This window comes from Rutidosis leptorrhynchoides, chromosome 10 (genome assembly GCF_046630445.1).
Source record: "Rutidosis leptorrhynchoides isolate AG116_Rl617_1_P2 chromosome 10, CSIRO_AGI_Rlap_v1, whole genome shotgun sequence".
NCBI classification, from domain to species: Eukaryota; Viridiplantae; Streptophyta; class Magnoliopsida; order Asterales; family Asteraceae; genus Rutidosis; species Rutidosis leptorrhynchoides.
This window is the reverse complement of record NC_092342.1, coordinates 106,571,072-106,586,675: the sequence shown is the minus strand read 5'-3', so window position 1 is coordinate 106,586,675 and position 15,604 is coordinate 106,571,072. Positions and strand designations below refer to the sequence as shown.

At 33.1% G+C, this 15,604-nt stretch overlaps 2 protein-coding genes across 2 annotated transcripts; both read left to right on the top strand.

Annotated features, from left to right (window-relative positions):
* The first annotated feature begins 244 nt into the window (after nt 1–244).
* Nucleotides 245–4,703, top strand: LOC139872432 (probable anion transporter 4, chloroplastic). Its single transcript, XM_071860304.1, has 8 exons — nt 245–726; nt 1,882–2,108; nt 2,269–2,635; nt 3,179–3,223; nt 3,315–3,461; nt 3,624–3,761; nt 4,165–4,198; nt 4,397–4,703. The coding sequence occupies exons 1-8, from the start codon at nt 289–291 to the stop codon at nt 4,579–4,581; spliced, it is 1,581 nt and encodes a 526-aa protein (XP_071716405.1). The 5' UTR covers nt 245–288; the 3' UTR covers nt 4,582–4,703.
* A 2,849-nt stretch (nt 4,704–7,552) lies between these two features.
* On the top strand, nt 7,553–11,223 carry LOC139871735 (calmodulin-binding receptor-like cytoplasmic kinase 2). Its single transcript, XM_071859468.1, has 6 exons — nt 7,553–8,312; nt 8,951–9,156; nt 9,260–9,428; nt 9,566–9,655; nt 9,746–10,044; nt 10,734–11,223. Exons 1-6 carry the CDS (start codon nt 8,057–8,059, stop codon nt 11,049–11,051), a joined length of 1,338 nt encoding a protein of 445 aa, XP_071715569.1. The 5' UTR covers nt 7,553–8,056; the 3' UTR covers nt 11,052–11,223.
* Nucleotides 11,224–15,604: the final 4,381 nt, after the last annotated feature.

Here is a 15,604-nt window from a genome sequence, read left to right as displayed (position 1 = left end):
ACATAATCAACTATTTTATACATATATAAATATATATTTAAGAAATTATTAATAAAGTCAACGTTGGTCAACAACTGATGCGTTCCTGATGCGTCCCCGACTCAGCCGACGCGTCCTTTTTAGGTCTCGACCGATGCGTCCCCGACTCGCGACTTTTAGGTAAATAGTAAGATAAGATTAAATTCTTTTTATGGATAACTAAGCATTAAGCAATCATTAAAAAAGTGACAAAATTATCACCTACATGTACTACTAGCAACTGCACTTTTCCGAATTCGCTCAGCAAAAATGTATTCACCGGCGTCAGTTAACCACCGGGTCCGTATATCTCCGGCTGCCAAATTTCAAAACCCTAGAAACATCAAAATCTACAAATTACCTCACCATCTTTCAAATTCATCACCATCTCCTTACACTAAATCGATCCTCACCATTTGCACTACTTCAATCACACTTCAATTTCAAAACAGAGTTCACAATTCATCTCTATTACTTCGAAACCCTAGGGTTTCATCCGAAGATGTACACCCTACGGTTTCAATTGATGACTGTGAAGTTACGGAACCGAATTTTTTGGAATTCATTACTTCAGAAAGAGTTAAAGTTGTTGCAATGGTAGCGTTAGCTTTGGCGCTATGTAATGCTGATCGTGTTGTAATGTCTGTTGCTATTGTTCCGTTATCTCAGTCGCGTGGTTGGAGTCAGTCTTTTGCTGGTGTTGTTCAGGTAAATAATTTTTGCCTTTTGTGTTTATTGTGATATTAGCTTAATGATGATTGTAATCAACTAATCATCTTCATAAATTTTGTTCTTTGTTGTATGTATCACACTTCTGTTATTGAAATTTTGTGTATCCTATATGTTTTTACTAGCTGGTAGCCATATAAGTTGCACGTCATTCATTAGTCATTACATGGTCAAAACTGGTACCAAATCACCAGTTTATAGGTATACTTCAACATCTTTAGATAGTTAACCCTAGCTCAATTGTGATATATCCAATCAAAATTTTTCATAATTTGAATTAAGTAGGTTTTTGAATCTAAGTTAGTTGATACATCTTTACCTTTCTTTGAAATATAGACAAGAAGTTGGAAAAGTTTCCTCTTGGAGTACCTCGATTTTCATCGATAGTGATTTCATACTACTAAAACATCTGGAGTTTAGAAAGCAAACGGGAAACTTATACTCAGGGGCGGAACTTAGTGTATGTGTATCACAAAGGGTTAAATCCACAAATTGGCTATATACTTTCTCAAATGTTCCGATGTCGCCCATATACCCATTTGCGTCCCACTATCGTCTACAAACTTTCAAAAATGTACCAATGTCAACATTTCGTTATCGGTTACCTGTTGAACCGGTAAAGTTAATTATTTAACTTTTTATTTTTATTTTATATGTTCCGATGTCGCCCATATACTTTCAGTTGTGTTCCGATGTCACCCATATACTTTCAGTTTCTGTTCCGATGTATCACCGACGTGTCATGACTACTTAGAAGCCACGTCATCAATTGTTTTCGTTACAGGTAAAAAAAGTATAGTGGGCGACATTGGTACATTTTTTGAAAGTTTGTAGACGACAGTGGGACGCAAATGGGTATATGGGCGACATCGGGACATTTGAGAAAGTATATAGTCAATTTGTGGCTTTAACCCTATCACAAAGGGGTATCCGCCCCACCTGGATTTAATGGGAAATAAAATTTTACACTAAATTTTTTTTTTTATACCTATAAATAATTTTTTTTTAGTGTTTACCCTTGACTTTGAAAAATTTTATTAAATTTTTACACTCGCCCCATCTGTATCCGGGTTCAAGTTCCGCCACTGCTTATACTTGTTTTGATTTCCTTCTTATTGGTGGCATTGATGGCAGTCATCTTTCCTTTGGGGATATCTGATATCACCAATTGCTGGAGGAACTTTAGTGGATTACTATGGTGGTAAAGTAGTCATGGCTTGTGGGGTCGCCTTATGGTCAATGGCCACATTTCTCACTCCATGGGCTGCAGAAAATTCTCTTTGGGCACTACTTACCATGCGTGCTTTACTTGGAGTTGCAGAAGGGGTCGCTCTTCCATGCATGAACAACATGATATCCAGGTGATAACTTCTCCTAAACAAAACTTACTATCTTTATAGGTTGAAATATCAACCCATTTACTTGTGAACACAAATGTCCCTGATGGGGCTTGGACCCACACCTTAAAGGATTATTCTGTTAAGTACTTGTATTAGAATTTTCTTGAACTTTTCCTTTTAGATGGTTTCCGCAAACTGAACGATCAAGGGCTGTTGGGCTTGCAATGGCTGGGTTTCAACTTGGGAGTGCAATTGGGCTTACACTTTCTCCTATCCTTATGTCACAAGGTGGTGTAGGAGGACCGTTTATAATTTTCGGGTTATCTGGATTTTTATGGGTTTTGGTATGGATATCTGCAACGTCTAGTACTCCAGAACGAAGCCGTCAAATAACTAAATGTGAGTTGGACTATATACAGAGCAAGAGGAATGAGTCGGTCAAAGTTGAAAGTCAAATGAAGAAAGTCAAAATAATCCCACCTTTCAGACGTTTGCTTTCCAAATTACCTACTTGGTCCTTGATTGTTGCCAATTCCATGCACAGCTGGGTAAACTTTTTTCCTTCATCTGTTTAACTGTACACTATAACGTTACTAATTTGTGGTAGCAAATGGACTTGTTGGACTGTTGGGTAATGGGTCAAAATGGGTGATCTGTTTGTTCAGGTGCGGTTGATTAGGAATGTCCAAATGTTTCCTTTGTTTGTATATAGTTAGTGTATCCTGATGATTGAAAAAAAGTTATATTATTTCAATAACTGTCTACTGTTTAAATTAGATGATTTAGGAGGTTTTATGCATTAGTGATACACTTTGGGTGGCTTTCAATTTGGCATATTATCTTTTCAGCAATATTTTTTTACCCATTATTAGAGATATGATATGACTCGGTCTAGTTCATAGTGAAATCTGAATTTATCACCTTTGCAACTGAGGAATTAAAAGTGACATGTATTGTACTTTTATCTAGCTTATTCTTTCATAAAATGACACATTGGTTATGTTTGATATTTTGAGTTGTTATTCTTCTTTATGTTACTCATAGTGATAAAACTACAATCTTTATGTAAACTTCTGTTTTTTTTACTGCAGGGATTCTTTGTTATTCTTTCATGGATGCCCATCTACTTTAAACTAGTAAGTCTTATGTCCCTAGTCTGCTTTTCTCCATCTGTATAAATTACATATGGTATAATAGTGTTTTTTTTATATATTTTTTATGTTGCAGATATATCATGTTGACCTGAGACATGCAGCGTGGTTTAGTGCTGTTCCATGGAGTATGATGGCATTTGTAGGCTACTTTGCTGGTGTTTTTTCTGACAAACTGATTCAAAGTGGCATGACTGTCACTTTGACTCGCAAAATTATGCAGGTGCGTACTTTGCACTGTTTAGCTTCTTTATGTGAAACGAGTTAACATGAGTGGTTTGTGAAAATATCCAGAACAAATTATTAAGTAATAATCTATCTGATCTTATCTGTTTTCTTTTGGATGAATAACCTTAATCTTTTTTGCTTGATGTTTTATTTTCAGTCAATTGGTTTTATGGGACCCGGTATTGCTCTTATTGGTTTGACCATGGCAAAAAGCCCTGTAATTGCTTCTGCATGGCTTACTTTAGCTGTTGGGCTAAAATCGTTTAGTCACTGTGGCTTTCTTGTAAACCTTCAGGTAATTTTTTTTTTTTTATTTTTTTTTTTTTTTTTTTTTTTTTTTTTTGTGTGGCATGACTAGGGTTGGCAAAATGGGCAGCTTGTGGTCCCACACTCCTACTATTTTCAATTTTGTAAATCGTAAATATATTGAATATATACGCAAGAACTATGTTTTCTACAAGATGGTTTATTTTTTGTTTAAATCAAATGATATATGACATTGCAAGTATTTTAAAACACCTTGGGTGGTTTTCAACCCGTTTAATTTTTAGCTGGTCCTTTTTTCAGTTTTATCTGTTATCATTATCCCTAAAATGCAACCCGGATTTATATAAATTATTAGATATTACCGCAAATTATGACTGAGAATCTTAGAAATCATCTTGTTTGACTTACCTATCTAATTTTATTTTGATCAGGAAATTGCTCCACAATATTCTGGTGTTCTACATGGTAAAAACCTAATCTTATAATCTGCTTGTATATAGAGAACCAAGTAGTGTGTAGTTATTATATCTTTTTTGGTGAGTAATTCATAATTGAATGGGTCGAAATTGGGCCAAGCTGTTGATATTGTATATGTTGTAAGATAATGAAGCTTGTATGCCCAAGTCCATCCGTTGATGATCCAAATACTATGTTGTTGTATAGGCATATCGAATACGGCAGGCACGTTGGCTGCTATAATTGGGACTGTTGGAGCTGGTTTCTTTGTGGAATTAGTTGGTTCTTTTCAAGGATTTCTGTTGCTTACGGCACTTATGTATTTCTTAGCCGCTATGTTTTGGAACATCTTTTCCACTGGTGAAAGGGTGAATTTTGACGAAGGTAATTAGCTCGTTTTTCATACTTATTGTTGTAAATACGATTTTTTTTCTGCAAATGTTATGAGGAGTAGTTGATAAAATTGTAAATGTTAAATGAGGAAGGATAGGCACTTGTTCTGTTGTGATTCCCATGGATATACAAATCTCTAATCTGAATAATAATTTGAATTTATATTGGTATTTGCAAATGATCCAAAACTGAAATTCAAAAAGAACCTATTATTGTATGCAATATCAATTTTAAACTTAAGTGACAAATACTGCAACCAGAGTGTTTGTAAGAGAGGCTTTACCAGAACGTGGTTGATAATGATATCAATCTCTTGGATGATGGCAAAAGATAATGATAGTCCTAATTAATAATGATAATTATGTTCATTAACGATGAATACAACTATCGATCCTTGTTTAAATCATCGATGTAAAAGTCAGTAGTCGGGGACTAGTCAATCAGGATCTTGTAGGGATTAATCGGCTAAGTTGGAGACTAGTTGGACGTTGATCAACATTGACTTTGACTGTATTTGACCTACTTTGAACGTATTTGACCGAATAAATTAGACTTTGAGCTAATGAATCCCATTTTGACAGATTTTTTACTTTTAACAACTTTGACTAAATAAAGTGGGCAAATCCCAGACTAGATGTAGATGGACTACTTAAAAATCCTGACTAGGCGATCTAGTCGGGAGACTTTTACAACCACACTAGTAACTAATCATTGATCAGACTTCACTAGTTCCTTAAGAATTTGGGTTGGTATTCTTTAATTTTATACTCTCTTCGTTCCAGTCATACTACTCAATTCGATTTTGTACCCAGTCTTAGATATATTCATGAACAATATTTATATTCACCAAATTAAATAATATTTCTACTTACTTTTTTCATTGTTATGGACCAAAAAATAATAAACAAAAATTGAACACTTGTAATTGGATGAATTATTCGGTTTCTATTTAATAATCACATCTTTGATTACTAAAAAATAAACATATTTGAACAATTTATTATGTTGCATACAGAGGTGAAACTTAATCATAGATTGGTGAAATAAGTGAAAGGGGTAAACATTAAAAAGACCCTACTATTTAGTAAAAAAAAAAATTAATGTAATTTATTTTCTAAATCCAGATGGGGCAGCCACCCGGCCCACCCCTCCTGGCTATGCCTATTTTCCGCCATTGGTTGGATATCATTGTTCATACCAGTGTTGCAAAACTCGGCCTACTCGGCCGAGTAATCGGCGATTAATCGGCTGGAAGATCAAAACGAGAAATCGGTGTCTAACTCGCCCAATTACTCGGTCAACGCCGGTCAACGCCGGTCAAACGGTGGTCAAAGACATCGGAAAAACTCAGATCTTGCCTGAAATATTTAAAGAGGAGGAAGGAGAGCAAGAAAAGGAAAAGGAAGAAGGAGCAAGGTGAAACCTGTCGTGAATTAAGGAAGACCACAGCTTCTTGTATAGTTGACACTGTATATGAATAAAGGGAAGGAAGCGTGTCTGAATTTTAGATCTGGGAAGATGTACAGATCTTAGACACTTGATAAAAAGTGATATTTTAAATATTTTAATAATTTCTTTTTCTTTATCAAATGACACTAACAGCCCCTCAACTATTACCAAACGTTAATAATAAGAATAAATTTGATAATCACTCTTGAACCTTTGATAAAATGACAATAACAGTCCCTGTTATTTATATATTATCAAAATATATATATTTATCTTAAAAAGTCAACGAAAGTCAACATCCGATTACTCCCCCGAGTACTCCCCGAGTCGCCGATTACTCCTCAAAAACCTCCTGCCGAGTACTCCCCGAGGCGCGAGTTTTACAACCTTGGTTCATACATCGTGTGTGTAATTTGAAATTACAAAGCTAAAACATTGTCATAAAAAGTGATGGGGGATCCGCAAATTTTCATTGATGGGTTCAAAATGTTAAAAATTTGAAAAAAGTGAAAAAAAAGTCCAACTTGACTATATATATATATATATATATATATATATATATATATATATATATATATATATATATATATATATATACTAGATTTTTAACATGTGTAATGCACGACCGTTGAAAAATAAATTAAAAGATTTGTTATGATGAATTGCATTCATCATATCATTAAGCTCGTGCGATGCATGACGAGTTAAAAATGATTGAACAATTATGATTTATTTTAAAATAGTAGTGTTATTTAACTTAAAGAATGTATATACAAATGTAAATAAACTGAATAAGTATCATGAAGACTTCTTCGTTAATGGGTGGGATAACATACCATTCTAATTGTATATACATAAGTTAGTTTATGAATTACAAAAGTTAGTTTATGAATTCAGCGCGAGCAAACACTCATCTTCTTCTCTATCTCTGTAATCTTTAGATTGTGATAACATATCATTATAATTGTAATTTCAACTTTTTAATCAATTTCAAAGCCGATTCTTCTTGCGAAGCTTTCTGGTTGTTTACTATATCTTCTTCGATTCATTTAAATTCAAGTAGATCATATCATATGAGACTTATTCTAATCCGGCGTTAGTCATCACATGTGACGAAATTTGACGGAACTTGACGTCGTCAACCCGCATTAATTTTTAACGCCTACAAGCGTTAGTTGGAAGTTTGAGTGTGAGATTAAACACCAACCAATCACATGTTTTCACAATTTATATTTATTATTTAATTAATTTTTTTCTCACTAAATTTTCAATCATATTTTACCATATCATTCTACCAATATTTGACACAAAAATTTGACCTTTTGAATTAACGGGGTTCAAATACAATCACAGTTAAAAACTCATTTTTTCTTCAAAAAGTGCACAATCGAACTTTGACATCACTCTCAGAGTTAAAAATAGTCTAATTACCTCACGTAAGCACAAAAAAAAAATTGCTATAGGATAATGGATATAGTCATATAGATATGCTAAAAAAATATCCATCGCCGGGGCGGATGACCCGGTTATCCATCATAGGTCGGCCAAGCAACCATATACAACATCATCCAATTAAACGAGTTGTTTGGTTGATATTGCCCTTTCGAATTTAATTTCACAGCACATATCGTCTTGATCGTGGGCCTTATGGCAACTAGTAATCATCTGATAGTAGTATCAGCAATACAATTTCTCTATTTGTCATCTTTAAACTGAATTTTAAACATAAATAAACTTTTTATTCAAATATTGACATCCAAAACATTAATTTTTGATAATATATTTGTCAACCAAACCGTATCAAAGTCGGTTGTTAGTGCTAAACCTTGATTAAGTCTCCTTCAAATAATTTAATCCAGAAAAGAATCATTCATATACTTCCAATTAGACCAAAGTCCTTTGGTAAACGATCCACAAATTTTTTTTTTTTTTTTTTTCTTTTTTCTTCTCAATAAACAAATTGCACAATTAAACTTTCAACCTACACAAAACAGAACACAAATAATAACAGTCTTGGTTTTTCACATGAATCAAACAAAACAATCCCCAAAATCACCTGTGATTCGACCGGGTCAGGTTTGGAATCAAAGTTCAAGTTCAACCTCAAATTCAAATTCAAATTCAAATTCTGGTTCTTTATATGGATCACGCAGTAAAAATACTATACAACAACCTAAAAAACATAGCACCTCAATTATAGGTTTAATTGTTAGGATTTTGACTTGCAGGGGTGATATAAATGATGATAGAGAAGACCATGTTCAGTCTGCTGCTGTTCAGTGTGAGTTCACAATTCAAAGTTTGCATTTTTTTTTAGTATATTTCAAGAATTAATTAATTAACTAAGTATATTGTATTCTAAAAAAAAATTAATTGGATCAGGGTTGTATGAGAATGATGATTTTAATGAATCTTGTAAAAGTATATATGAAGTGAATTGTGGGTTTGAAAGAATATAGAAGTATGATATGTTTCTAATGATTGACCTCTACAAGTCAAATGTGTTTTCATTGAAGTTTAAAGCATGATAATGATTATTTTGGTTGTTGATTTTGACTCGTTAACGTAAATTACGGTGGCATGAGGTTTTGAGACTAAGTGTGGGTTTGATTACCTTTGAATCATCGGCGTTAATCATTCAGTTTTATCAAACGCACCGTAAGTGATAAACCTCGGTAACAGTAGAAATGTTGCACCATTTCATTGTTCATAATGCATTTGTAAGAGAAGATGGGTAAACGGATGAGCGAGTTCTTTTTACTCGGATGTACAAATTCTACGTGTAATAAACGTTTTGGGTTAGGTCATTCAAATCCTACATGTTTTAACACGTGTAAATTGGCTAATGCAGGTGATATTTTTTGCATGATTCATATTTTTCATACAGAAGTATTATAAAGTGTTGTCTTTTTTATGCAGATTCAACGCGTAGTTCCTTAAGAAGCAGCGGAAAGCTTAACCACTCTGGACAGCAACACAACACAGATGAGTTATCGTTTCAAGATATTTGTAAGGCAACAGGAAATTTCTCTGCCTCAAATATTATAGGGGAAGGAGGATTTGGTACGGTTTATAAGGGAACACTCAAAAATGGATCCATCGTTGCTATAAAGCGTGCTAAAAAGGTTAGCATTTTGACCTTTTTATCATGAAAATTTCCAGAGATTGTAAAGTTTTGTAGTTTGATGTTAATGAGTTTTTGTTGTTGTTTTACATTTGTGACATCAGGACAATTTTGACAAAGGGACGCCAGTGGAGTTCAAAAACGAAATACGCACATTATCTAAGATTGAGCATTTGAATCTAGTTAGATTCTATGGATTTGTAGAACATGGAGACGAGCATATTATCCTGGTAGAATACGTCGCCAATGGAACACTTCGTGAACATTTAGATGGTAAGCGCAAGCTATTGCTTTTCTTAAAAAGGCAAATTTGTCTTTTTACATTGAGCTTAACCTTGTCTGCATAAATGTTAACATAAATGATAAACCACAACCGTCAAATTAAAAGTTTCTTTGATGTTTATGATTAGGTAAACGTGGAAACGGGCTTGAAATAGGAGAGCGTTTAGATATTATCATCGATGTAGCTCATGCAGTTACATATTTACATACGTATACAGGTATTGTACTGTTAAGTTTCTCATATATATTTACAAAATATGACTACATCTGCATCACGCATCAACCGTTTTTTTTTTAAATTTTTGCAGACGTACCAATTATCCACAGAGACATAAAATCGTCTAATATATTGATCACTGATAAGCTGCGTGCAAAAGTGGCTGATTTTGGTTTTGCTCGTATAAGTATCGAAGATCCCGAAGCTACTCACATTTCAACTCAAGTTAAAGGAACTGCGGGTTACTTAGATCCCGAGTACCTCAGTACGTACCAACTTACAGATAGGAGTGATGTTTACTCTTTTGGAGTTTTGCTTGTTGAACTGGTTACAGGAAGATTACCGATCGAGTTAAATAAAGTTCCCAGTGAAAAAATAACAATAAAATGGGTAAGTTCTATTTTTTAGTTTACATATAAATATACAGGGCGTTCATGTCGGTGTGTCGTCTTTCTCGTGAGTGGTTAATTTCTCCTGGTTATGTAAACGTTACTGACCTACTGCTTGAGGTGCCAGTTTCAACCCATTTACTTCAAATCTGTAAATTTGGATTTATGTAATATCTCTAATTGTTCAACAGATAAACTATACATAAAAATTGAGTTAATGCAGAACTGCCTTCTTAAAAGTCCCCAAAAATTGAGTTATGGCGTTGTTTGTTTTTCAGTTTGCAGATGTCTTATGTCTGCGCGTTCGCATACGTTTTTACTGCATACTTACTGTTTGTTTTTCCGAAAACATAAGATAAATAATGTCTTATTCTGTCTGCAAAAATCGCAGACTTAGAAATATGTTTCTCAGTGCAGGAATGCTATTATTCAAAAATGTAATATTTATACATTTATGTATTATATTACATATTGTATTATATATTATAACATATTTAGTACGGAGTATTTATTTATACTAAAAAGTCAACGTTGGGCAACATCCGAGTACTCCCGGAGTACAGCCGGAGTACTCCCAGAAAAAATGCCAACCCCGAGTCACGAATTCAGCAACCTTGTATATACTTTTAAGACAACTCTGAATCATATCAATTCTGCTTCATAATTACTAATGTAAGGATGATTCTGCAGGCAATGCAGAGGCTAAAAGGCGGGGAGGTAGTACTAGCAATGGATCCAAAGCTAAAGAGGAACCCTGCATCACTTATGGTGGTTGAAAAAGTACTGCGAGTTGCTCGACAATGTCTGGCACCCACGAGGCAATCTAGACCGTCGATGAAGAAATGTGCAGAGATCTTATGGAGAATTAGAAAAGATTACCATGAACATAACGAGGTTGCAGCAGCTGCAAACCATTCTGTACAGGTTCCTCAAATGGATGCCAGAAAGAACCGACACGAATTCTTCGGGATTGAAGATAGCAGTAACCAGAGATTTCGCTCTGCGTAGTCGGCCTATAAAAAAGGTTTTGTATGTAGAGGGGTTTTCCCTATCTGGGAAGGGGTGTAATTATATTGCTGTTTATTTGTATTTTTTTTGTTATATGTTATTATTACACACAAAAGATTTGTATATTGGTGTTATAGTAATGAAAAATGGGTGATATAAGATGTAACAAAGTTGTATATAAATCTACTTTGTTCCAATATTATTTGGTTAAAACACAGATCAACACTTTAATCAAAATACCAACGAGCCTTTGGCTGAGTGGTATGGGAGGTTGAACTTTGAGGATTCTGTCCCGGGTTTGAATCCTAGAGGAGACGAACTTTGAGGATGTTATTTCCCGGGTTCAAATCTCCTCGAGGGTTTTCACCAATTTCGGTTGCCTAATGACAATGATGGAGGAATGGGTGAGTTGTAATGGAAAATGTTGCTAAGGATGATTGTGAGTGGTGTGACAAAATATAATTGAATTGAAGGTTAGTTTAAAAAGTGGTGAAAATGTAAGAAAATAATTAAAAAAAAATCACAAACACACATTCTTTCCTCCGTTTTTGTAAGCCCATAATGCAGCCCAATCATTCTCCCCTTGTAATTATTTTTTCATATACTATTATATGGTTGCTTAAAAAAACATTGTTGGGTAAACAGATGATTTTGTACATGGAAATTATCAACGTGGTTTCCATAAGATCATCTTGATCTTGATGGGAAAACGACACACACACACAAAGCACAATCGAGCAACAAGAAACCAACTGGTGAACCTAAACACAAACTCCAAACGTCGCCATACAACTCAAAAACGCTAGGCACCACATAACCACATAAACTAATAAATGCAACAAACACAAATCTTAAACATTCTAACTCGACTAACATAAAAGGGATTAATTTAACAATTATGCTATTACGACTAGACTCAAATTAGTTGGTATTCTTTCTGTTTAATTAACTACTAAAGACAAATATATAAATTGATAGATTTATACAACAGAATTTGGTGTAAACTAGATATGTGTATTGGGTCGCGCATTGCGGCCGCCGACTTCTGTTTGTCTTTGGTTATGGTTTTAGCAAAGGTACATTGCATAAACTATATATAGATAGACAATGTTTATCAGGTGTGCGTTACGGCGCTCACCGCTTTGGTAATTCGATTACGCAGAAAGTTCACTAAATCGTTTGATAGTCATTTCAATAAGATAGGGGTACTCCGGGGGTGATTATGTACATTTAATATTATGATAATTATATTTAGATGTTAAAAATAATCCATGGACCTAAATTGTAAATTTAATTCACTTTCATTTTATTGCTTAAAAACAAAAGTCCGTTGGTATTGCTTGAAAGTTTCATTTTGAATATAATTCGTCGCGTTTAGTTCGTAAATTTATTTGGAGTTCAACGGTGATGGCAAGGAAACCTAACTCTAGGCGAACAAAAAACATAAATCCCGTCAAAAATTTTAGTTAACTTTGTATGATAATTTTTGTTTTTGTATTAAATCTAAAATTCATATTTTATACATTGAAGTTACCTTTTATACCTTGTAAAGTTATGATCTGTACCCTTTAAAGTTGCTCTCTATACCTTCAAAATAAGCTACACATGATAGAACTCCACCTACAAGTTACACATTATAAACCCCCCTACTTAGTGTTGTCGTTTTGAGATACTCAAATGACCAAAAAGTTGATACTATTTAAGTATATAAAGTCAATACAGTTTTTATAAAAAAAATCACATTTTTATATACAAAAGCTTTGTCATAAAATGAACTAGAACACAATGTTGTCCGATGCCACAAAATGGAGTTCGACTGCTGATATCAAACAACTCGAGTGCTACCAACATGAATTCGAGTTCGGTCAAAACCAAACTCCGGGTTAGTAACAAACTTTCTAGGGTTTGAAGTACATTTTTTCGGTCTCGAAGAGTGAGAAGAAATTGGTGCTCTAATTATTCTATGACATGGTGTAAGCAATTTTTTTAGAAAATATATATATATTGCTATAATAGGTTTTAAAAATTGTATTTAAACCAATTTCCCTTTATACAAGCGATCGTTTTTTACTTACTTATATCTTTTATTAAACGTACTCTATATCGATTACTTATATTAGTATATACGTACATCCATCGCCCCAATTTTGTTTCCATAGTTCTACATTTCAATCAATTGAAAAGTTTTCATAAGGTTAATAACATTAAATCTTTTTGGGTAACTCCCTATGAACGAGAAATGGGTTTAACACCGCCGTTGATTTCTTTGATTTTTTTTTTTTGAACGACTAAAATTTATTAATAACAACCCACCTAGCAAGGAGCTAGAATAGGCCAACAATTTCAATGGCGAAACGAGCAAAGTGTTCCAATTTATATCATTTTCACCTCTATCACTATACCAAATAAAAAATATCAAGCAAATAGAATCAGATTTTGATTCTTATATGGATTTTCAGATTTTGATTTGTTTAGGTTGTATACGACGCAAGTCAAAAAGGAATGGACGATTTCAGATTTTGATTTGTTTAGGTTGTATACGATTTTTATGAATCGATGATGTATACGCCGCCGCTGTTGTTTAGGTTGTATATCTCTGTTGATTCTTTTTTAGATGCAGGCGTTTGTGTCATACCCCCAAATAGGGCCGGGGAAATATGACTTCAAAATATCATAACACAGGTATGTATAAACGAGAACGACTCTAAATGGGACGTTTTATAACAAAATTTGAATTTGCAGCGGAAACATAATAATGTTTTACATAATAAAATTCATATGTAAATAGCAAATGATAAGTCTAATATGTGGACTCCAATGCAACAGCTAACTAAGCATCATAGGGCAGCACACAAGCTAATCTTCACCTGAGACAAACATGCTTAAAATGTCAACACAAAGGTTGAGTGAACAACATAGGTTTAATAATCATAATAAGTTTTTAGACCGCAAGATTTAATTTAGGGTTGACTGATATAAAATCAATCAATAGAATGAAGTGTGTTTATTAATATAATGAATATATTAACAGTGACCATTATTGTTAACAGACAAAGTATGTTTGTTAATATAATGAATATATTAACAGTGATCATTATAGTATGTTTATTAATATAATGAATATATTAACAGTGACAGTTATAGTATGCTTATTAATATAATGAATATATTAATAGTGACCGTTATTGTATGTTTATTAATATAATAAATATATTAATAGTGACCGTTATTGTTAGCAGACAAAGTATGTTAACTAATATAACGAATTATATTAGCAGTGACCGTTATTGTTAACAAACAACATGTATATACTTAACATTTGAGTACTTGTGTCTAATCATAAAACAGTTTAAAAACAAGCACGTGTCTCACTCCAAAGTTTATAAAACAGTTAAGAAATAGTAAAAGAGGGGCTATGAAGTTCACCTTAGTAGCAAGCAAGTAATTCTACGCAAGTTGTATGAACGGGGTATGTAATCGGAGATCTCAACCTAGAGATATAATGTTTAATTAGTTAATGTCTAATATACATAAAGTTTGTTTATTAATATAGCAAACTATATTAACAGTGACGGTTTTCGAGAAAAGTTCCTATTTCTCAAAAGTTTCTATAATTGGAAACTTACTATTTATGGAAAGCTTCCACTTATAGTAAGCTTCTAGTTTAAGAAGTTCGGGTTATAATTCTTAACAAAGATGTTGTACAATCTCGCCCAAACTTCGTTGCTATCATGCAAGTCACTCGAATGATCTGTTGTTACCGGATGCCCAGGATTGTTGACCAGAATCTAAGTCATGACATTCGAAATCCACAAGCGGTTCCCATAAGGAAACAAAGATCACTCTAGGCCACAAGTAGCGGTGATGTTTGTAGTCTTTGTACGATACCTTTAATTATAACCTTCACATAACAAATTATTATTGTACTTATTATATATATATATATATATATATATATATATATATATATATATATATATATATATATACATATAGGTGATAATATACTTAGTGTAATTAAGTGTTACTATATAAATAGGTTTATGTTATAATAATATATGTAATATGTATAGAAAGTCATAAATGGAATGCATGTTATAATAATATATATAAGTATAGAAAGTCATAAATGGATGGCAATTTTAGTAGTATAAATACATGATAGATCAAGCATGAAAATTGTACCTATTCTTCAATTTACTTCCTAATATATATACTCTCACTTTTGATCTTATATAATACTAGAAATATTTGGTAGAAGTTTAGGCCATAATAGTTGTTAAATACAACTAAATTACAACACGTTATCAGCACGAAGTGCTCCGTATAATCAAGGTTTATCTAAGCAAACACACGTCACTAATCAAGGTAAGAAATTATCTAACTTTTATTAATTTCACTAACATTTATATTTATGTTATTTAAGTTATATATGGTCGGTTATACCGCCTGAATTATATTTATGTAATCTAACTTTTATTAACTTCACTAACATTTATATTTATGTTATTTAAGTTATATATGGTCGGTTATACCGCCTGAATTATATTTAT

Excerpts from the sequence above, each read along its gene's own strand:
- LOC139872432 (XM_071860304.1), top strand. The coding sequence starts at position 289 with ATGTATTCACCGGCGTCAGTTAACCACCGGGTCCGTATATCTCCGGCT. Across the intron at positions 727-1,881 it reads CTTTTGCTGGTGTTGTTCAG|TCATCTTTCCTTTGGGGATA; the intron begins GTAAATAATTTT and ends CATTGATGGCAG. Across the intron at positions 4,199-4,396 it reads ATATTCTGGTGTTCTACATG|GCATATCGAATACGGCAGGC; the intron begins GTAAAAACCTAA and ends GTTGTTGTATAG.
- LOC139871735 (XM_071859468.1), top strand. The coding sequence starts at position 8,057 with ATGAATCAAACAAAACAATCCCCAAAATCACCTGTGATTCGACCGGGT. Across the intron at positions 9,157-9,259 it reads CTATAAAGCGTGCTAAAAAG|GACAATTTTGACAAAGGGAC; the intron begins GTTAGCATTTTG and ends TTGTGACATCAG. Across the intron at positions 10,045-10,733 it reads AAAAAATAACAATAAAATGG|GCAATGCAGAGGCTAAAAGG; the intron begins GTAAGTTCTATT and ends ATGATTCTGCAG.